Source organism: Narcine bancroftii, chromosome 2, assembly GCF_036971445.1.
Source record: "Narcine bancroftii isolate sNarBan1 chromosome 2, sNarBan1.hap1, whole genome shotgun sequence".
In the NCBI taxonomy this organism is placed as follows: domain Eukaryota; kingdom Metazoa; phylum Chordata; class Chondrichthyes; order Torpediniformes; family Narcinidae; genus Narcine; species Narcine bancroftii.
Window position 1 is genome coordinate 96,857,238 of NC_091470.1, and position 23,976 is coordinate 96,881,213.

At 47.9% G+C, this 23,976-nt stretch overlaps 1 protein-coding gene and 1 non-coding gene across 5 annotated transcripts in view; one reads left to right on the plus strand and one right to left on the minus strand.

The window, feature by feature from the left end:
* Positions 1-23,976, plus strand: part of ikbkb (inhibitor of nuclear factor kappa B kinase subunit beta) — a 147,398-nt gene that overhangs the window by 76,451 nt on the left and 46,971 nt on the right. For all 4 annotated transcript variants that reach the window (XM_069917548.1, XM_069917549.1, XM_069917547.1 and 1 more), the window contains 4 exons: positions 10,978-11,072; positions 15,271-15,388; positions 16,109-16,178; positions 22,523-22,611. In XM_069917548.1, coding sequence (XP_069773649.1) covers positions 10,978-11,072; positions 15,271-15,388; positions 16,109-16,178; positions 22,523-22,611 — 372 coding nt within the window. The remainder of the gene's footprint in view (positions 1-10,977; positions 11,073-15,270; positions 15,389-16,108; positions 16,179-22,522; positions 22,612-23,976) is intronic.
* LOC138755972 (U6 spliceosomal RNA) lies at positions 8,942-9,051 on the minus strand. Its single transcript, XR_011352668.1, has one exon. It is a non-coding gene; the product is annotated as a U6 spliceosomal RNA (small nuclear RNA).

Genomic DNA, 23,976 nt, shown 5'->3' on the forward strand with positions numbered 1-23,976 from the left:
CCCACCTGGCTTCTGGCCTGACATGCCATGGCCCACTTGTGGCAATGACTGAGCAATATTTCCAAGTCAAAGGCAGCTCTCTAAGAATCAGTCTGAATCTGTCGTGTGTGGAGGTCTGTTGGGAACTGAGGGCTAAGCACCAAGCCGTTTATATTGAGCGCGACTGTACTGACACGTCATCCACACATGCGTCGGGTCAGCAGATACATCCCACCCCACCACAGATCCCCCGGGACCTGGAGGACAAGAGACGTGCAGACAACCTCAGTGGCAGATTGCTCGCCACCCTCACCCAAGGTTGCCTGGGAGGAGTGAGACATCAGACCCACCCTGACTTCAGTGGGTTGGGAAGTCTCTGTGGCCCACGTGGAAGCTCGCTGCAGCCACTGGCTGGAAACCACTAGTACATAGCAAAAGGAAAGTGAGAGACAAAATTGGTCCAATAGAGAATCAGAAAGGACAAATGTGTGTGGAGACAAAAGAGATGGGGGAGGTCTTGAACAATTTCTTTTCCTCAGTATTTACTGCAGGGTAAAGAAAGCAAAGGGGGTAAATATGGAGACTATAATGATTAAGAAAGAGGTAGTACTGGAGCTTTTGAAACATATAAAGGTGGATAAGTCTCCAGGTCCTGACCGAATTTTCCTCAGGACCTTGAGAGAAGTTAGTGAGGAAATAGCGAAGGCTCTGGCAGTGATTTTTCAAATATAATTAGAGACGGGTATAGTGCCCAAGGATTGGCATGTTGCGCATGTGGTTCCTTTTTTAAAAAGGGTTCGATGAGCAAGCCTAGCAAATATCGGCCTGTAAGTTTGACATCTGTGGTAGGTAAATTGATGGAAAGAGTCCTTAGAGATAGTATATATAAGTATATGGAGGGACAAGGTCTGATCAGGGACAGTCAACACGGATTTGTTCGTGGAAGGTCGTGTTTGACCAATCTTGTTGAATTTTTTGAAGAGGTGACTAGGAATGTTGATGAAGGTTGAGCAGTGGATGTTGTCTGTATGGACTTCAGTAAGGCCTTCGATAAGGTTCCACATGGGAGGTTAGTTAGGAAGGCTAAGTACTTGGGTATTAATTTGGAAATAGTCATATGGATTCAACAGTGGCTGGAAGGAAGGTGCCAGAGAGTAGTAGTAGATAATTGTTTGTCAGGATGGAGGGTGGTGACAAGCGGTGTACCTCAGGGTTCGGAATTGGGACTATTGCTGTTTGTCATATATATTAATGATCTGGAGGATGGGGAGGTAAATTGGATTAGTAAATATGCAGATGATACTAAATTAGGGGGAATTGTGGATGATGAAGAGGGTTTTCAAAGATTGCAGAGGGATTTAAACTACTTAGAGGAGTAGGCAGAAAGATGGCAGATGGAGTTTAATGCTTCGTTTTGGAAAGAATAATCAAAGCAAGACATATCTGGTAAATGGGAGGGCATTGAAGATTGCAGTGGAGCAGAAAGATCTAGGAATAACGGTGCACTGTTCCCTGAAGGTGGGAGCGCATGTGGATAGGGTGGTGAAGAAGGCCTTTAGTATGCTTGCCGACATAAATCAGTGCATAGAATATAGGAGTTGAGAAGTAATGATGAAACTGTTCAAGGCATTGGTGAGGCCAAATTTAGAGTACTGTGTGCAGTTCTGGTCACCAATTTATAGGAAGGATATTAACAAGATAGAGAGAGTGCAGAGAAGATTGACAAAAATGTTGCCTGAGTTTCAGCATCTGGAATACATGAGAGAGGTTGAGAAAATTAGGTCTTTATTCTTTGGAACGTAGAAGGCTGAGAGGGGATTTGATAGAGGTGTTTAAGATAATGAGAGGGATAGATAGAGTTGATGTGGAAAGGCTTTTCCCTTTGAGAGTAGAAGAGATGGATACATGAGGTCATGGGTTGAGAGTTGACCGGCAAAGGTTTAGGAATAACATGAGGGTGAACTTCTTTACTCAGAGAGAGGTTATTGTGTAGAATGGGCTTCCGGGAGAGGTGGTGGAGGCAGGGTCAATTTTGTAATTTAAGAAAGAGTTGGGTAAGTATATGGATGGGCGGGGGATGGAGGGATATGGGCAGGGTGCTGGTAAGTGGGATTAGAGGAGGGTACTTGGATCAGTGCGGACTAAAAGGGCCAAATTGGCCTGTTTCCATACCGTAATTGTGACAATATACCCTGCACTTCTATCACAGCTCATTTCCGGGTACCGACCCAGAACCTATGTGGAGCTCTGCTGTTCAGACCTCGGGAATAACAGGACCCCATTTACTTCAGATCCCACATCTGTTATTCACAAGCTTACCTCGCTGAGTGAACGCACGGATTCTCGCTCATGAAGCCCCTTTCACACTTGCAGTGATCCCAGGAATCGAATGCCAATCGGCCTTTAAAGTGGCAAGCGTGAAAGCAAAATCTGCTCAGCGCTGGCATCAGGTGGCGTCATCTCACACCAGGGATTGCCGGCCTCGACCCCCTCCCCCCCAGTACAATCCCAGGCATATGCAGACGCCAACGTTGAGATCAGGCAAGTGTGAAACAGGCAATCACTTCTCTCTTTTGGCACTTCCGATTAAAGGTAGAACAGACCAGATGCCGTGTGGGGAAAGTGTTCAGTGTCCTGGTTAGGAGTGGTCGAGTGTGAAAGGCCAAACCCCCATTCCTACCCCGGGATCCTGAACGGCTGGTTTAGTGGGACGCAAGGTGAAAGGGGCTTTAGATAACCTTAATCGTGAGCTCCAAACAAGGTCTGACTTCTTATACATTTGTTATCATGCACACCTGTATGTCTCTATAATCAAGTAGGAGGACGCCGTGGAGATTGCCGTTAAATAAACTTTATTAATACAGTTCACAGAAGCGGTGTAAATTACATCTTACTCCATTAAACTGCTCTCTAGCACCCCCGCACCTACCTCATGCTGCAGGCATTTCCTATATCAGCCTTGAGCACCTCAGCATTGATCAGCTCAGCGGGAAGTGATCAGCACAGCGCTGTCAGGTTCTCTGCAACCATCATGTTCATAGTAAATTTCATTGTCGTTTACAGGCTATGAACACTATAGCCCAGTACAGGTCCTTCAGCCTTGATGCTGAGCTATAAGCTGCTTTCAGGTGCAATCGCTCCGAGAATGCACCCGCAGAAGTGGCTGCAGGTGTGTTTGAATTGACGTTCAGGTGGCAGCGCTGAAGGCGCTGTTCTGGCACCTGAAAGGGCCGGCTGCAGGAGAGGCGCCTTAGAGCGAATGCCGGCTCCTGTCGACTGTGGCATAGTCCCACCCGCTGTCTTGACGTCATTTGCAGCGCATCGAGGCTGAAGCAGAAAGGAGCACAGGATCATGGCGGGCCCGGAGCAGAGAAGAGAAATGCCTCTAATGTGCTTAAAAATGTGACTGTCCCGGTAATGCCGAGCCTGCAGTTTGTCAAAACTCGCGCCAAAGCGTCTCAGGCTGATGACGTCACCGTGACGTGATCAGCCTGTTCCCTAGCAGCAGCTTTCAGGTGCCTTGGGGGACTACTCGGAAGCGGAGAAAATACCTCCCCGAGGAGGGTTGGGTGAGTACTCCTCAGGGCTGGGTTTTCTGCTTTCAGGTGGCCTCCCGACAGCCACATTCGGGTAGAATAGGTGGCTTCACATCGGGGTTTTCTGGCCACCCGAAAGCTGCTATAGATTCCTACCAGAAAAAAATGTCCCAATTCCTTTGCTCTTTTAAACAATTCTTCACCATTACTGACCATTTAGATTAATTTATAAATACTGGTAGTATTTGATGGCATATAAGATCCACTTTCTTTTCTGAAAATATGGCTCAAAAATATCCCCTGGGCCTTGAGTGTGAAGTTGAAATTAGGGTGATAATGGTGATTGACACTGACGGTGATTATTGCCGCTGTGTAGCTCACTAGCATCAGCGCCATCTATCGGTGGGGACTGTTAGCGGGCTATTGGAGGGGGGAGTGGGGTGGTGGCAGGCTGTCAGGAGAGAGGGACGGTGGGCTGAAGGGAGAGAGGGACAGCAGGCTGCTGGGAGAGAGGGACAGCAGGCTGCCGGGAGAGAGAGACAGCAGGCTGCCGGGAGAGAGAGACAGCAGGCTGCGGGAGAGAGAGACAGCAGGCTGCCGGGAGAGAGGAACAGCAGGCTGCCGGGAGAAAAGGACAGTGGGCTGAAGGGAGAGAGGGGGACAGTGGGCTGCCAGGAGAGAGGGACAGTGGGCTGAAGGGAGAAAGGGGGACAGCGGGCTGCCGGGAGAGCGGGACAGCAGGCTGCCGGGAGAGAGGGACAGCAGACTGCTGAGGGAGAGGGACAGTGGGCTGAAGGGAGAGAGGGGGACAGCGGGCTGCCAGGAGAGCGGGACAGCAGGCTGCCGGGGGAGAGGGACAGTGGGCTGAAGGGAGAGAGGGACAGCGGGCTGTCGGGAGAAAGTGGGACAGCAGGCCAAAGAGAGAGAGTGGGACAGAGGGACCAGCAAGCGGACCAACAGCAGCAGTTTGTTTATATAAAATGTTTTCTGCTATAGCTAAGCTGCTTTTGTTTTCTCTTGTAAATTTTACCAGTAATATTCTTAAAAAGATTTTTTCTGTTGCCCCAGTTACATGTTTTGTCTGAGTTGTTTTCTGCTATACCGTAGCTACATATTTTAATAACATTAAATTCTTACCTGTAAATACACTAAAAAAAATGTTCTTAACATCCCTTGTGGAAATGGTGGTGGGGTTGGGGTGGGGAATCTTATATGCCATCAAGCACACCAGATTTCAGATTTATTGTCAGAGCATATCCCTGAGATTCTTTTTCCCATGGGCGTGGCAGAATTACCACTTTATTGGCAATGCAAAAAAGAACGTACACATGAAAAAAATTAAAAAAATGTAAACAAACTGACTTTGATAGAGAGAATTTAAAAAAATCAATCAAGTGTACATTTAAGGGTCCTTAAACAAGTCCCTGAGTGAGTTTGTCGTTGAGGGGTCTGATAGTGGACTAAACGACAGTATACATTCCAATTCCATTCCATTACTCTGCCCACTGAAGCATTCTCTCCTGGAGGTCTGGGTGTCCACAGATCAAATGATCCTTCATAGCCTCCCGTTTGACTCAGCTTTTGGTCATCTGCCATACTATCTGTCAGGGTGGCTTAGAGTCAGAATCAGAATCAAAAAGTATTGTCCCAAACATGTCACAAAATTTGTTGTTTTGCAGCAGGCATCACGGGGCAAACATTTCCATCAACTAAAAATAGTGCAAGGACAAGAAAAAGTCAAAGTGAGGCCTTGTCTGTGGTTTATTGATTATTCAGGAATCTGATGGCAGCGGGGAAGAAGCCGTCCTTATTCTGTTGAGTGCTCGTCTTTAGGCTCCTTTTCCCCTATGGTAGCAGAGTGGAGAGGGCATGGCGTGGATGGTGGGGGTCTTTGAAGATAGAGGCTGCTTTTTTAAGACACTGACTCATGTCGATGTCCTCGATGGGGTGAAGTCTGGTGCCTGTGACGTCGCCGGCCGAGTTAACAACCTTCTGGAGTTTATTCTTGTCCTGAGCGTTGGCGCCGCCAGACCAGGCAGTGATGCATTGGCTAGAATGCTCTCCATGGTTCACCCATAGAAGTTTTCGAGAGTCTTTGGTGCTCCCTCAGTGCCGCCCCTTGCTCAGGCAGTCAGTGGATACACCCACTGTGTGGCTTGCCCAGAGTGTCATGAAGTATAGCCACTGGCGAGCCTTCTTCGTGATTACATCAACACAGAGTCTCCAAAGTGAACTTTGCTCTAATTATCCCCACATCTGGCAGCTTTTGTGGTGTGGCTATAAAACCGGACCATGTTTTTCTGTCATCCGACATCATATAAATAGTGGACATGTTAACGTAAAGCTGATTTCCAAATCGCCTTGTTAACTGGATTCCATTCCTGTCTTGCTTCATTGAAGTTTGCACGATGTTATGTTAGTCAGAAGTGCTTCATTTGGAAAGTTTGTTGGATATTAGATCATTGCCAATCTTTTCTTTTTGATCCTTGTGATGATTTTGTTCCCAGAAAGTAATCCGAGGTCACTTGTGCTGTGAAGGAGGTGGGTGAGAACCTGGTGCTGCGGCCGCCATTCATCAGTTTAACAACTGCATTGCTCTTTTTGTAATTCTGTGGAACCTTTCAGTGCCCAGTTTAGCACTTTGCCCACCTTGACTCCCACTGGGCCCTCTGTTGGCAGGCGAGTTTATACTTCGCAAGATAAAAATAGTATCATTTTACCATTTCACAGCTTCATATGTCATCCCAAAATGCCTCACAGATGTTGAAACCTTTTTGCTGGGGAGGCCAACCCCTCTGGATCTGGCTTCCTGAAACAGCAAGGGGTCAGAGATTGGCTATTGTCACGTTAATGGAGCCTTGTTTAATGTTTCACCGCAGGACTGCGTCAACACCGTCGCCCAGAGGTGGCCTTCCGCACACTCCTGCCCCTTTGAGGGAGTGACTCCCCCTCGACGCCAACCTTCCATAGTGCCCGTCCCACAGTGTGGTGCTCCCTCAGTGCTGCTGCCCCTTGCTCAGGCAGTCAGTGTGATGCTTGCCCAGAGGCCAGTGGTGCCACAGATTAGAATCTGAACAGGTTGGCCATGGCAGACAGGTGCTGTCCAGTGGTGGGGGTGGGGGGGGGGGTGGTGGGGTAGCGGATCCGATGGAATGTACCTGGTGGGTGTGCCGGCTCTGTGAGCAGGGTTACAAGGTTACAATACAGGGCAGCAAGTCTGCTGACTGAGTGGAAACGTTATACCTTCATCCTATGTTTTCTGCATTCCTATTGAAGATTCTTAATTTAAATTTAGACACATAGCACGGTAACGGACCATTTCGGCTCCCATGAGTTCGTGCCACCCAATTCACCTACAACCCCCGTACGTTTCAAAGGGTGGGAGGAAACCAGAGCCTCTGGGGAAAACCCACGCAGACACGGGAAGAATACACAAACTCCTCACAGACAGAGCGGGATTTGAACCCCAGTCCCGGTCGCTGGTGCTGTAAAGTCGTTGTGCTCACCGCTATGCCAATCATGCCAAGACCTGACAGAGGAAGAGTAAATTGACAAAGTGAGTGGTGCATATATTGTTCACAGATGTATCTGACCTTGGCCTTGGCTGCCTGTGTTCCATGTTTGGCCCTCCAGGACTGTAAATGCAAATGTATCTGACCTTGGTCTTGGCTGCCTGTGTTCCACGTTTGGCCCTCCAGGACTGTATATGTAAATGTATCTGACCTTGGTCTTGGCTGCCTGTGTTCCGTGTTTGGCCCTCCAGGACTGTATATGTAAATGTATCTGACCTTGGTCTTGGTTGCCTGTGTTCCGCGTTTGACCCTCCAGGACTGGATATGTAAATGTATCTGACCTTGGTCTTGGCTGCCTGTGTTCCGTGTTTGGCCCTCCAGGACTGGATATGTAAATGTATCTGACCTTGGTCTTGGCTGCCTGTGTTTCGTGTTTGGCCCTCCAGGACTGTATATGTAAATGTATATGACCTTGGTCTTGGCTGCCTGTGTTCCGTGATTGGCCCTCCAGGACTATATATGTAAATGTATCTGACCTTGGTCTTGGCTGCCTGTGTTCCGTGTTTGGCCCTCCAGGACTATATATGTAAATGTATCTGACCTTGGTCTTGGCTGCCTGTGTTCCATGTTTGGCCCTCCAGGACTGGATATGTAAATGTATCTGACCTTGGTCTTGGCTGCCTGTGTTCCGTATTTGGCCCTCCAGGACTGTATATGTAAATGTGTCTGACCTTGGTCTTGGCTGCCTGTGTTCCGTGTTTGGCCCTCCAGGACTGTATATGTAAATGTATATGACCTTGGTCTTGGCTGCCTGTGTTCCGTGTTTGACCCTCCAGGACTGGATATGTAAATGTATCTGACCTTGGTCTTGGCTGCCTGTGTTTCGTGTTTGGCCCTCCAGGACTGTATATGTAAATGTATCTGACCTTGGTCTTGGCTGCCTGTGTTCCGTGATTGGCCCTCCAGGACTATATATGTAAATGTATCTGACCTTGGTCTTGGCTGCCTGTGTTCCGTGTTTGGCCCTCCAGGACTATATATGTAAATGTATCTGACCTTGGTCTTGGCTGCCTGTGTTCCATGTTTGGCCCTCCAGGACTGGATATGTAAATGTATCTGACCTTGGTCTTGGCTGCCTGTGTTCCGTATTTGGCCCTCCAGGACTGTATATGTAAATGTGTCTGACCTTGGTCTTGGCTGCCTGTGTTCCGTGTTTGGCCCTCCAGGACTGTATATGTAAATGTATATGACCTTGGTCTTGGCTGCCTGTGTTCCGTGTTTGACCCTCCAGGACTGGATATGTAAATGTATCTGACCTTGGTCTTGGCTGCCTGTGTTCCGTGTTTGGCCCTCCAGGACTGTATATGTAAATGTATCTGACCTTGGTCTTGGCTGCCTGTGTTCTGTGTTTGACCCTCCATACTGCCTCATCTAAACAACCACAGAGCTTGTTATCATCAGATCACAGGACCCCAGCACCGTCCAGCAACATGATCATCAGATGGCCCTCAGCTTGGCAGCTTGGAAGGAGGCATCTGAGCCTTCATAAAGAATTACATAATTCCTCATTTCTGGGAAGAAGTTCTTTCCTAAATGTGATGGGTTGGGTTACTGGAGATTACTCAGTCAGGCAGCAGGAAAGGGTAAATTAGTTCCGACTGTTAGGCAGGTTAAATTTATATTTTAAATTTAGACATACAGGCCCTTTCAGGCCACGAGCCCATGCCACCTAATTACACTCAATTGATGTTCAACCCTGCTACATTTTGAAGGGTGGGAAGAAACTGGAGACCCCAGGATAAACCAGACATGGGGAGAATGTACAAATTCCTTATAGACAGCGCAGGTTTCGAATCCTGATCGTTGGTGCTGCAACCGCGCTGGATTAACCACTATGTTAACTGTGCCGCCCGTGAAAACATGGTGCACTTCACGAATTTGCATGTCATTCTTGCGCAGGGGCCATGCTAATCCTCTCTGTATCGTTCCACATTTCGTATATCCTTCTGCCAAAGCACGGGAGGAAAGGAAGGGGTGGAGGGGAGAGTGGAATGGAATTGTGGGGTGATCATGTTGGTCTGCAAGCAAAGCTGTGAGCTTCAGTCTCCTGCCTGCGAATGCCTGGTCTCACTCACTCCTGTTGGAGATTTTTTTCCCTGGTTTGCCTCCAGCATCTTACACCTGGGGTATCCCGAGTGATTCCATGCGCCTGATGATTCTAAACTGGGGAAGGGGTCAAATCCATGCAAAAGTTCAGGAGAGGTTGTGACAAAGTGGTCCGACAAAGTTAGACCACCTACCTTGAGGAAGAGCTCAGGCCTGAAATATTGGTAATATATGGACACTGTGAGACCAGTTGAGTTTCTCCAGCATTTACTGTGTGAACTTTCCTACAAGATTTTTTTTCCCCATATGGCAGGAGAGTGCAGGACAAGAGGGCACAATTGCAGGATTGAAGGGCACCCATTTAAAACAGGATGCGGAGTGTACCAGAGTGTGGTGAATCTCTGGGATTTGCCACCACAGGCGGCTGTGGAGACCAGGTCTTTGGGTGTATTTAAGACAGAGATTGATTGGTATCTGAATAGCCGGGGTCTTTCATTGCACTCAACATTAGCCAAACCAAGGACATGATTGTGGACTTCAGGAGGAAGTCGGGGGAACACGACCCAGTCCTCATTGAGGGCTCAGTAGTGGAGAGGGTCAAGAACTTCAAATTCCTGGATCTGAACATCTCTGACTCACCAGGCCAAATGGTCTCCTTCTGCTCCAATATGATAGGGTTGGTGGCAAAGACATCTTGGAGTGGACAGGCACACATCCTCAAAAGGGGCAGAATTTCAGAATTTTGAAATTAAAAAGAGGAAAGTCGTGCTGAGACCTTATGTCACCAGTCAGAGGATGAGATCTGATTCTACATGCGAGAGGGGGCAGAAGAGGTTCTCTATGAAGTGGTAAACTGGTGACACAGGGGAGACATTCATTGTTTGCAGAACCAAGTGACTTCAGTTCAAGGCTGAATCAGAATTTATTGCCGTGAGCCAGTCACGAAATTTGTTGTTATGTGGCAGCGTCACAGTGCAAACATTTATATGAACCACTTTACAAAATAAATAAAAATAGTGCACGGAAAATCAAAGTGAGGCAGTGTCTTTGGTTCATTCAGGAATCTGATGGCAGCGGGAAAGAAGCTGTCCTTGTGCCGTTGAGTGCTCGTCTTCAGGCTCCTGTACCGTTTTCCCGATGGTAGCAGAATGAAGAGGGCATGGCCTGGGAGGTGGGGATCTTTGAGGATAGAAGCTGATTTTTAAGACACTGCCTCTTGTAGATTTCCTCGATGAAGTGAAGTCTGGTGCTCGTGATGACCACAGGCTGAGCTAACAACCTTCTGCAGTTTTTTTTTCTTGTCCTGATCATTGGCTCCTTCATACCAGACAGTGATGCAACCGGCCAGAGTGCTCTCCATGCAGAAGTTTTCTAGAGTCTTTGGTGACATACTGAATCGCATCAAACTCCTCAAAAGTATAGCTGCTGGAGAATCTTCTTTGTGATGGCATCAACTTGGAGACTCCAGGACAGAGGTTCGCCCACATCTCAGCGTCTCTGTTTTAAACTGGTGCTCTTCAATCCTGAAGTTGTGCCCTCTTGTCCTGGACTTCCCTACCATGGGAAACCACGTGGTCAGTCCACTTGATCAAGACCGCTCCTGAATCTTTGCATGGATTTGACCTCTCCCCCACCGCATTGTTGTCTGCAACTCTCTGTCGGATGTAAACTTTGAAACGTGGCTGTCGACCCACATCCATCCACCCCACTCCCTGTTAATATGCCACATACAGCAGGACGCTGCCCATCTGATGTACTCTCTGTCCCCTTCGTTGACATTCTTTGGTCCTACTCTGGACCTTTGTGATGCCGGGACGTTGATTTTGGACGCTCTGTCTTTCCAGGAAACAGGCGAGCAGATTGCAATCAAGCAATGTCGCCAGGAGCTGAGCCCCAGGAACCGTGATCGCTGGTGCCTGGAGATTCAGATCATGAAGAGGTAAGATGGGGTAGGGTCTTTATCATTGGGGTTGGCACCCCCTTTGTAGGGCTGGGGGTGGAGTCCTGGGAGGGGAGCAAGGGTCAGTGGTGGCAAGGCCCCTTGATAGAGCTGGGCATGGGTCACAGTGGTGCAGGGCCTCAGATCCTTGTTAGGGCTGGAGGCTGGGGGGTGTCTAAGTTGGGGTGGGGATATTGGTAGAGGTCTCAGTGAGGATGGGGGTCTCAGATAATTTGTAGGATTGGAGGCATGTTAACTGATAATGTCAGGGTTTGTGGGGGTGGGGGGGGGTTCGGTATCCTTGAGAGTCATCTCTAGCTCTCTAGGGTATGGCAAGGCCTTGGACCTCGGTGGGGAATGATGCTTTTGGTCTTTGAGAACTCTGGCTTGGACTTCTCTGCACACTTCTGACAGTGTGATTGTGGGGAATGATAAGGGGAGAGCAATGAGGGAAGGGGCGATAGGGGATGCTGTTGGGTGACAGAAAGGAGGAGATGATGAGGAAATAGTGTAAGGAAATTGTCTCTACCCCAGGAAGAGTAGAGTGTAGGGAGACTGTCTCTACCCCAGGTATAGTAGAGTGTAATGAGACTGTTTCTACCCCAGGTACAGTAGAGTGTAGGGAGACTGTCTCTGTCTCTATCCCAGGTACAGTAGAGTGTAGTGAGACTGTCTCTACCTTGGGTGAAGTGGAGTGTAGGGAGACTGTCTCTACCTTGGGTAAAATGGAGTGTAGTGGAGACGGTCTCTCCCTGGGTAGACTAGAGTGTAGGGCGACTGTCTCTACCAAGGTTAGAGTGGAGTGTCGGGAGGCCATCTATGCTCAGGTACTCTCCATTCCTTAAGAGCTCAAACTCAATGATTTCCACAGTCCCTATGCTGGAGGGAGTGGATTATCTGATGCTGGAGTTGGAATTGGCAAGGTGTGGGAATGGGCTTTGATGTAACGGTGCTGCCAGCCACAATAGCGTCGGGTCAACTTTCAACAGAGATCAGAAATCACTGATAATCTAAGGACTGGAATGTAGGGACACCATCTCTACCCCAGGTAGAGTGGAGTGGAGGGACACTGTCTCTACCCCGGCATGAGTGGAGTATAGGGACACCATCTCTACCCCAGATAGAGTGGAGTGTAGGGACACTGTCTCTACCCAGGTAGAGTGGACTGTAGGGACACCATCCACTCCTTAGATTATCAGTGACCTCTGATCTCTGTGGAAAGTTGACCCGACCCTATAGTGGCTGGCAGCACCGTTACATCAAAGCCCATTCCCACACCTTGCCAATTCCAACTCCAGCATCGGATTCTCAACTCACGCTAACGTTCCTCTACCGTCCCAGAACTGGCCATTTCTTCCACAATTCATTGAACTGAGATAACGGTTAGTTTTCCAAATGTTACCACAATGGAACACCAGCGCCAGACCATTCCAATCAGCTGTAATTACACCGTTCCTGGCACACATACACATTTTCACAAAAGCAATACACAATCAGTTGGCCTTCTGCGTTTCCATCATGGCTGGCTCAATGCTTAACTTTTCAACAATACACTTGTTAAAGCAGGTCCAGGGCCAATAACAGTCTGGTATAAACAGGATGCAGCCTCAAAGATGCATTGTCCCTACAGAAAAAAGCTGCCAACCTGAGACAATCCAATGAGAACTCTGTTAAGTGAGTGCAAGAGTTACTGCACTCTACCTGGGTAGCAACAGTGTCCCTACACTCCAATCAATCAGGGTAGTGACAGTGTCCCTACACTCCAGTCTCCCTGAGTTAGAGATGGTGTCCTTACACTCCACTCTACTGGGATAGAGACGGTGACCCTACACTCCACTCTACTGGGGTAGAGACAGTGTCTCTACACTCCACTCTACCTGGGGTAGAGATGGCATCCCTACACTTCACTCTACCCTGGGTAGAGATGGTGTCCCTTAACTCCATTCTATCCGGGGTAGAGATGGCATCCCTACACTCCATTCTACCCTCGGTAGCGACGGTGTCCCTACACTCCACTTAATCCGTGGTAGTGACAGTGTCCCTACACTCCACTCTACCCTGGATAGAGATGGCGTCCCTACACTCTACCCTGGGTAGAGATGGTGTCCCTTAACTCCATTCTATCCAGGGTAGAGATGGCGTCCCTACACTCCACTCTACCCTCGGTAGCGACGGTGTCCCTACACTCCCTTAATCCGTGGTAGAGACGGTGTCCCTACACTCCATTCAACCCAGGGTAGAGACGGTGTCCCTACACTCCACTCTACCCTGGGTAGAGACGGTGTCCCTTAACTCCATTCTATCCCGGGTAGAGATGGCGTCCCTACACTCCACTCTACCCTCGATAGCGACGGTGTCCCTACACTCCACTTAATCTGTGGTAGTGACAGTGTCCCTACACTCCACTCTACCTGGGGTAGAGACGGTGTCCCTACACTCCACTCAACCCAGGGTAGAGACGGTGTCCCTACGCTCTACTCTACCCTGGATAGAGATGGTGTCCCTACACTGCACTCTACCCGGGGTAGAGACAGTCTCCGTATGCGCCATTCCATCAGGTGCAGATCCATTCTCCCGCTCAGCCCCACTTGCCTGGTTTCTCCCCATAACCTTTGATATCCTGAATATTGAGATATCAATCTTTGCCTTAAATACATCCAACGAACTGTCCTCCAGAGCCGACTGAGGCAGGAAATTGCAGAGATTCACCACTCTCTGGCTAAAGAAGTTCCTCTTCATCTTTGTTTAAAAATGAACACCTTTCAATCCTGAAGTTGTGCCCCGTGGGAAACAACATTTCCAAATCTACTCTGCCTGGGACTCTCAACATTCAAAATGTGTCTATGAGGTCCTTGCCTCATTCTTCTGAACTCTAAGACATATGGCCCAAGAGCCAACAAACATTCCTCTAATGCTAATCCCTTCGTTTCTGAGTCATTATTATAAATCTCCGAACCCTCTCAAATACCAGCACATCACTTCTTAAATAAGGACCCCAAAACTGGACCCCGTACTCCAAGTGAGGCCTCACCAGTGCCTTATAAAGCCTGAACATCACATCCCTGCCCTTGTGACCTCTAGTTATGATGCCAATATTACATTCTCCTTCTTCACCACTGACTTAACCTAGAGGTTAACATTTAGGGCAGTGGGTCTCAACCTTTTTCTTTCCACTCACATCCCATTTTAAGTAATCCCTATGTCATCGGTGCTCTGTGATTAGTAAGGGATTGCTTAAGATGGCATGTGAGTGGGAAGGGACTGCTCTAGACCCAATTATTTGGCTTGAGAAAAATTGTCATGGACCCATTTCCTTTGGAGTTCTGAAACTGTGCACTGAACGAGCCTATTATGGAGATTTAAACAGTGGGTTTCAAATTTTTTTTCCACTCACATCCCACATTAAGCAATCCCTAACTAATCATAGGGAATACTTAAAATGGGATATGAGTGGAAAGAAAAAGGTTGAGAGCCATTGATTTAGGGTATCCTGCATGAAGACTTCCGAATCTCACCTCCTCCTCTTGGAGTGCCAATATTTCTTTGCAGCTCCCTCACACTTGCCAGTGACCTTGTTCACTTGACCACCAGAGGGAATGGCATAAAGCTGGCAAACCTCTTGTCAACTTGGAAACCTTCTCAATTTTCCAAGAAGAACAGATTCAATTTTCCAACTCCTCCAGGTGAATGAAGTTCCTCATCCCTGGTAACATCCCTGGAAAATGTCCCCTTTTGTTTCCCATTGCTCCTGAAGTGCTCAGCCCAGGACTGTAGCTCAGATCTGTAAGGTAAAAACATCATGAGATGGGACCGGAGAAGGAGTCACCCAGTACTAAGGAGTAACAGAATGCAGATGTGACCTTGTACACTCAAGATAAGCTTTGCACTAACAAGAATGATGTGCAGCAGACTAACAGAGAAGGATAGCAACAGTTTATTCATTGGACAATGTAATGGTATGATCATTTACTAAGTACGTATCCTGAGGTATAAAAAAACACCACTTGCTGATAACGGCAGAATGCATTCTCCGACTAACATGGTTGGTCGCAAGTGTTACAATCCGGTAATAAAGAACAAAGAACCCTGATTTCGACTCAGTCTGGTGTTTGTCTCACTCATTCATGAACAAAGCAGACCTAACAGATCCCAACCCGATCCAGTTGACTAAACTCATCTCCCGTGGTTCTGTGTGCAGGCTGAACCACCCGAATGTGGTGGCAGCGCGGGATGTTCCTGAGGGAATGCAGAAGCTTGCCCCCAATGATCTGCCGCTGCTGGGAATGGAATACTGCGAGGGAGGTGATCTTCGCAAGGTATGGTCCTGGCTCCAGAAGCTCCTGCGGTGATCTTGGTCTCGGGGCTGCTTTGGTTCTGTTTCCCTTCCCTGCTCCTTCACCCCTTTCTCATGCCCATCCACTCACTAAATCATCCTCCCTCTTGCACCTCTCTTTCTCTCCCTTCTATCCCTCACTTTGCTTCCCCACTCTGTTTTCTCTGCCACCTCAGTGTCTCCTAGCCCTCTCATTCCTTTTCCTCCGGAGGGGTCGGAGGTTGAGGTGGAGACGCCCTGGCGCATGGAGCTGCTGACGAGGTAGGTGTAGTTTCCCGTCCTTGAGCACAGCGGAAGAAAGTGCGATTGGAAAGAACTGTGTGAGAATTGGGATGTGGGGGCTGGATATGAGTCAGTTCCTGAGTGATGGTGGGAGGCCGTTGGGAGATGGGGAGAGACGGAGCCTCAGATTGCACAGAGGAGTTGGACAGAGCTTCTTTTGTTGGTTGCATGATATTACTCATGTCTATGGGCTCCCTCTCCGATAAGCTGCTCAGTCGAGCATGCTTGGCCCTGTGGCTGGAAAGACTGTTTTGTTAAGACTCTTTGGTGATTCAGTTGAAACTTTCTCTGCGAATTTCCTGCTGAGTTGATGCGATGACCTTGCCAGCCCCTCCTTATCTGTGTTCTGACCCACAGCCAGCATACAACCTCAGCCCCTCTCGAGTCCATTGTTACCACGTTTTCTTTGCTGTCGTTCTAGTTCCTGAACAAGCTGGACAACTGCTGCGGCATGCGGGAGATGCCCGTGCTCAGTCTGCTCACTGATATCGGTAAGTCTCCTCGAGCACCTGGCAACCAGGCCCTTGACAGTTGGGTGATACCTGGACCATTAACCCACCTGAGCAGGCACATACAGCACAGTAACAGGCCTTTCTGGCCCACAAGCCCATGCCACCCAATTTCACCCAATTAACTTACTACTCCTGTACGTTTTGGGGGGTGGGAGGAACCCGGAGGAAACTCACGCAGACACGGGAAGAACATAGAAATTCTTTATAGACAGCGGCAGATTCGAACCCGGGTTGCTGGCACTGTAACAGCATCGGGTTAACTGCTACACTAACCGTGCCGCCCTATTGAACGTGGAGATCAATCACCGCGGCCATGTGGGTGGAGCCCAGGATAATGGGTGCTTAAAGCGAGGTGGTGAAGAAAGAGGGGAGTTGGTGAGAGATTGGAGAGGGTGGAAAAGATGGAAAAGAGAGGGCAAGAATGAGAGGGTCCGGGAAGAAGGAAGGTAGTATTGGAGAGGGGTAAGAGAAAGAGGGAGTTTGCAAAAGAGGCAGAGAGAGGGGGAGAGAGAGAGGTAAAAGCAGAAGGAATAAAAAAAGACAGGGCAGAAGGAAAGAAGAAAAGGAAGATACTGGATTTTGGTTCTGTCCCAACATGGGTTAAAAGTAAAACATGAAAGACTGCAGACACCGAGACTGAAGTTAAAAGCACAAGGCTGAAGAAACTCAGCAGGTCAAACAATGTCCTTTATAGAGCAAAGAGAAAGATATATAACTAATGTTTTGGACTTGAGCCCCTCATCAAGGTGTGAAGGGTTGAGCTGTTGGGAAGGCAATGAGGTGGGAGGTGATTCAACAGATGGAGAGAGAATTCCCTCCTCTGTCAGGAGGATTTTGGACCAGAGACTTGTCAGTGGAACTGTTGAGCGGCAGGTTTAGTGTAGTGTTTAGCACACCATTGTTACAGTGCCAGCGACTGGGGTGTGAATCTGGTGCTCTCTGTGGGTTTCCTCTGGGAGCTCCGGCTTCCTCCCACCCTTCAAAGCGTATAGCAGTCTGAGTGTAACTTGACAGCACAGGCTCATGGGCTGAAAGAGCCTGTTACCCTGCTGGAGGTCTAAATTTGTTTTAAGCCAATGTCAGGGTGCACTTCACTTCAAGGGCCACGCATCTGCAAAATCCTGTCAAGTGAATGGAGGGTCCTGGAAACGAGGCAGAGAGGTGGAGTTTAAATGCATGGAGATCAGCGAGGTGCGAGATGGGCTTGCAAGAAAGTAGGTTCAGCAAGAACAAGGGTGCAATGAGGCTGGAGGAGAACATGGAAGGAACGATGGTGGAGTGGACCCTACCGTGGGCTCTGGGCCCACAGAGCCATGTCTCTCTGCTCTGCCTTTTCTAACGTTCCAGCTTCTAAATTAAACTCCGCTTTGTCGTCCGGTAAGTGGTTGCAGGGCAACGCAGAGCTGACTGAGGTTATATTCACAGAGTATATGTAGTGAATCATTCCTTCCAAGCAGTATTCCCTCAAATTCATTTCTTTCCTGTTTGCCACACCCATGATTACCCAGCACGTGGGAACTTGGTCAGTTGTACAGCCTCACCCTTCCCTTCTCCACCAGCATACAGCAAGGCAGCTCCGTGCAGCTCCGTGCAGCCCCTTCAGAGGAGGCATTGGCCTTCAATGAACAGGGAAAGCTCTTGGACAGCGTAAAGGGGAACAGAATGAGAAGGTGAATTCTGAGTGGGACAGGCACAGACAGTGCCGAGAGGCAAAGAAGGAGATGGAGATTTAATGGGAGTTCTGGGGTACTACCTCTCCCAGGTCACAGGACTGTGGCAGTCTGATGTTTTGGGCTCCATGGCAGGATTGTTGGGTTTGAATGGGAAAAGGGTAAGGGGCTTCCCTTGGGTGGCGCCTGCTGTATTTATTGACCTTATTGTTATGGGCCTGTAGCTAGTATGAAAGGTGCACTTGCACAGATGTACACAGAGAAGTACACTGGCACATGTGTGCATGCACCCACACATGCACGTATGCACCGCGCCTGGACATGCACACACATGCATGCACACACACACACACACACACACACACACACACACACACACACACACACACACACACTCACTCAGAGGTAAACACACACACACACACACACACACACACACACACACACACACAGGCACGCACTCTGGCCTTCCCTACCCTCTAACTGACATCCCTTCCTCCATGCCAATCATCGTGAAACCACCAGCGTAATCGATCAGAGCCTTGTCACATTGCTGCCCTTTTTCCTGACGCTGGCCCTGGTAACTGGCTCCCTGATACAGGTTTTAGCCGTTAAATTAGCTTCCGCTCCATCACCATCGATCAGTCACCCTCCAGCTGATGTGTCACAGATTTGAATTTGATGGGAGCTTGGGGTGGGGGCTGAGGGAAGGTAATTAATGAGAGGAAACAGGTTGTGTCTTTTTTCTCATTTCCTTCCTGAGTGATGGTGATCAGTATTGAGTTACAGCTCATGATTCCTCACTGGTGAAACCCTCGCTGTGGGTTATCAACCCAATAGCTAATCCTGCTCTAACCCACATTCCAGATTGTTAGCGACTCTTCGGTTTATTTTTGGCTTCTGTAATAAACCAAATGCATTTTGCAAAACGTTATCATTTCCTGCACTCCTCACCTACTCCCGCAACTGTGTTCCTGTCCACCAACCACATTGTTGCCAACTTGCCTGCACAGCTGCAGGAGGCCCCTCTGCTTCACCGTGCAACAGGTTTGTGGCTCTTGGGATTCCCGCCAAACCTCCAGTAACCTTCACTCCCCTTGTGTGGCAAGAACCTGCCTCCCTCTGCCTTGGTTCTCTCCCATGGTTCTCCCATGACGAACTGTCCACTCCACATCCAAGAGTTGTGTATGTTTCAGTCACGTCCCCACTCATATTTCAAACTCCATTGGGTATGGGAGTAGCCTGTCCAAGCTTCACGCTCCCCTGCCCCCTCCAAAATTGCCACAGAAACATTACTGACTGACCCAGGAAGTGAGCCTGGCCATTTGCTGGTACCCTGTAAGTCAGGCAGCATCAGAAGAGAGGGAAACAGAGTCAACGATTAAGTCATCGTCCTTTTGCCTGGAGAGAGGAGACAGGTGGGGGGGCAAAAAAGATTAAATTCATGGTGAAAATAGACGATACACATTCACGTTGACCAAGGACACAGATCGGTGTTGACCAACAAGGGAGATCAGAGTTGGCCAAGGACACATCGGTGTTGACCAACAGGAGAGATTGGAGTTGACCAAGGACACAGATTGGTGTTGACCAACAAAGGAGATCGGAGTTGACCAAGGACACAAATTGGTGTTGACCAACAAGGGAGATCGGAGTTGAGCAAGGACACAGATCAGTGTTGACCAACAAGAGAGATTAGAGTTGACCAATGACACAAATCGGTGTTGACCAACAAGGGAGATCGGAGTTGACCAAGGACATAGATCAGTGTTGACCAATATGAGAGATCAGAGTTGACCAAAGACACAGATCGCTGTTAACCAACATGAGAGATCGGTGTTGACCAAGGACACAGATCAGTGTTGACCAACATGAGAGATCAGGATTGACTAACAAGCAAGACCAGTGTTGACCAAGGACACAGATCAGTGTTGACCAAGGACACAGGTCAGTGTCGACCAAGGACACAGGTCAGTGTTGTCCAAGGTCACAGGTCAGTGTTGACCAAGGACAGAAAAGATGCCATTAGTTTTGTAAAGAGAGAGAGAAATCAGGTGAGACAGTAACAAGAACACTCTATGGTCCATTTACCAGAATCTCTCCTTGGCACTACCTTTTCCAACTCTGCGGTATCCCCTAAAGATCATTGTTAGATATTGAGCCTTTTTGAGCCATTGGATAGGACCAGCATTTATTGCTCATTCTTGCTGTCTTGCTATGTTTGAGTTGGTGGGGTCACAACTGATGCTAGCTAGGTGGGCACATCAACCGTGTTTTGTCTGCTTCAGTAAGGCTGAGTTAGTTCATCCTGTAAAGGAGGTTAGGAAACCTGGTAGCGATCTTGACAGTTTTGCTGTTGCCATGACTGGTACCAACTTTTTAATTCAACATTTATTTAAATAATGAAATTTTAATTCCTTATTTGGCATGATGGGATTTGAACCCTATTTCAACTAATCATACCTGGGCTGCTAATCCCAGGTTTCAGTACTGCCAGGAGTTTTTCCCCCATAATACATCCAGTAGTAGCCAGTGAGAGAATTTGGTGGGGGGGGGGAGTCAATCAGGAGATTGCATTGAGGAGATGAAGCTTTAAAGGGCCACGGTTCTGGAATTGAAACCATGGAATTGAGAGAGTTTCTACCCTCGGCCCTGTTGCTGATGTTCAGACTCCAGATTCACTGGTCATTGATCTAGCATTGAACTGTCACCTTTACCAATAATCTGCAAATTCACCATTCACTACAGCCGGTGGAGCAGTAAGTCCTGGTGGAATACCGTAAATATTCATGTATAATACGTTTCGTGTATAATGCGACCCCACCCCCCCCCCATTTTTGAGGGGAAAAGGGAGAAAAATTTTACCCCTGAGTATAATACAACCCCCCTCCCCTTACCCACCTGATTCACGCTGGGGTCTCTCTTTCCCCTCGCCTGTCTGATTCACGCTGCTATCTCCACTCGCCTCGATTTGCGCTGCCGTCTCCACTCCCCCCCCCAACCTAGTCGTGATGGCGTCAATGTTAGGCAGCTGCTGATAATCTTAAACTTGGCAGAAAAACTTGTTAAAATAATAACCTCATCTATAATGCGACCCTCCTACTTTGAGCTCAAATTTCGGTACAAAATTTTTCGCATTGTACACGAATATTTACGGTAAGTATACATAGACCACAGAACACTACAGCAATCGGCCCTTCCTACTCGTAACCCTCTAATTTTCTTTCATCCATGTGCTTGTCTAAGAGTCTATTCGAGCCTCCACTACCACCTTGGCAAGACATTCAAGACCCCAGAACTCTGTAAAAAAAAACTTACCCCTGATGTCTCCCCTAAACTTTCCTTCCTTCACTTTATACAGACATCCTCTGGTATTTGCTACACCCGCCCTGGGAAAAAGATACTGACTGTCTACCTTATCTATGCCTCTCAGAATCTTGTAGACCTCTAATAAGTCACTTCTCATCCTTCTTTGCTCCAAAGAGAAAAGTCCCAGCTCTGCTAACCTTGCCTTAGTGGACATTTTCCAATCCAGGCAACTTCCTGGAAAATCTCCTCTGCATACTATCCATAGTTTCCACATCCTTCCTATAATGGGATGACCAGAATTGAACACAATTCTCTAAGTGTGGTCTCACCAGAGATTTGTAAAGTTGCAACATGACCTCTCGAACTTAATCCCCAATATCCTATAGGCCTTCGAAATTATCCTATCAACCTGCGCGGTAACCTTGAGAGATGTATGGATTTGGACCCCAAGCTCCCTCTGTTCTTCCACATTGTTAAGTATCTGTCCATTAACCTTGTTCTTGGCCTTCTGGTTTGACCTTCCAAAATGCACTCAAAGTGATAGGATGGAGTGCACCCTGGAAGGAGTGGTACAAATGTAAGGTTTCTGGGATCTGTGTAAAATCCTGAGCTGGAGTAAGTGAGGGAGTGGGTACAGCGATAGAGTCTGACTGCTGTCTGTGGGAGATGGTGCAGAATTAATTGGATGAAAATTTTCAGATTTCAAATTTATTGTCAGAGCACATACATGACATCACATACGACCCTGAGATTCCTTTTTCTATGGGTGCAGCAGAATCACCACTAATTGGTCATGCAAAAAATAAACTGTACACAGGGTAAACATGTAAACAGATAACGAGTGTAAATAAACTGTGCAATACAGAAAGAACAAAGAAAATCAATAAAGTGCACGAGTCCTTTAATGAGTTTGAATGAGTTTGTGTTGAGGAGTCTGATAGTGGAGGGGGAGCAGCTGTTCCTGAACCTGGTGGTGCAAGTCTTGGGGCACCTACACCTCTTTCCTGATGGCAGCAGCGAGAACAGAGTGTGTGTTGGGTGGTGTAGATCCTTGATGGTTGCTGCTGCTCTCCAACAGCAGTGTTCTCTGCAGATGTTCTCGATGGTGGGGGGGGGGTTTGCCTGTGATGTCCTGGGCTGTCTTTTGGAGGGCTTCACACTCAGGGGCGAACACACTGATTCTGATTGGACGGACATCTGAATGTGTTTTGCAGTGCAGGATGTAAGGGACCAGGGCAAGTGATGGTTGGATTGTTTGAGCCCTGTGTAAGGGGCTGGACAGGGGAAGCACCCCCATCCAGCCCATGGCAGCTGTTCTGATCACCACACTCTTTTATCTTCCAGCCTCTGCCCTCCGGTATCTGCACGAAAACCGAATAATTCATCGAGATCTGAAGCCAGAGAACATCGTCCTCCAGCAGGGGGATCAGCGGGTGAGTATGAGGCCGTTGAAGGGTGTTTGCAGTCGCTCTGTTTTCACTGACTGGGCTCATTGCTGGTTTTAAGAAATAGTTGCCAGTCCTGCTCAGCAAGAGTTTTGTCTGCCAAATCTTTACATTTTAAACGTAGACACACAGAACGGTAACAGGTCTTTCGCCCCACAAGACCATACTGCCCAATTACACTCAATTTACCTACAACCCCTGTACGTTTTGAACAGCAATCTTAACTACGCTCTGTATATTTACCTATGCAAACCTTAATGCCTCTAAAGTCTTAACCTCTGTGTACATCTGCCATGAATATGGTGAATGACACTGTCTACACTAGCCATTCTCAATCTTTTTTTTCAGCCATAGTGTTACGGAGTCCAGAGGACCCCAAAACCCAACAGCAATAGATATTCACCTCGACATAGGATTACTTGAACAAAAGTTGCTTTTAATTATCTTTGAACATGAAAATAGAATCAAACTTTAACTTATCTCTATTGACTTACTTAACCTACTTAATCTCCTTCTAATGCTAAGTGCACATGTGTGTGTAAGTTCAGCAAAGTTCTTTGGTTCACAGTCCAATCTCACTGGTTGCAGGCAATTCTTGTACTGTGCACAGAAGTTACCATTAATAAAGTTCACCAGGCTTTGGTGCTTAACAGGTAAATAGTTACCACTCAGAAGGGTTCTTCTTGGTTTTCAGAGAGAGAGAGAGAGTTTCTCTTGTTTTAGGTCACCACAGAGTTCATTTTTGTTTCTCCTATTCCAAGGGAAACACTGGACACCCAGTCCTCTCCTTTAACCAGGCCGTCTTCCAAAGCTTGCCAGCTTGTCCCTCTGGAACCGATGTCTGTCTCTCTTCTTTCTCTCTCCCACTCCCTCCTCTCTGAGAGCAAAGCCTGTTTTTCTTTCTGATCGCTGTCTGCAAAGATCACATGACCTTCCAGACAGTAGGTTCTGTTTTCCAGACAAAGCTGCTACTGCCTGTTGTTACATTTGTTGCCTATTGCAAATAACCGTCCATCACCAGTCTCTTGCAAAAGCTCCTGGAAAAATTCTGTGATTTAAACTGTGTGTGACCTGCTCTAACAAACCTTTCCCAATTTATCTCCCAAACACCTCTATATACTCTAACAATATTAAGTTTTTTTTAGTGTATTTACCCCTCTCAATTCCTCGACCCACCTGCACAAACACTTCAAAATAAAGCAGTTTAATTTCACACAACAGATCAGAATCATAGTTTTCACTTTTACTACCACACGGATCCTCTCCCATCAGCAAATGCTGCGTTCCCTCTGCGTCCTCGCAGTGATCATTCTCCATTGGTCACCCGTGGCCCCTGACCTCTCTGTCAAAGCA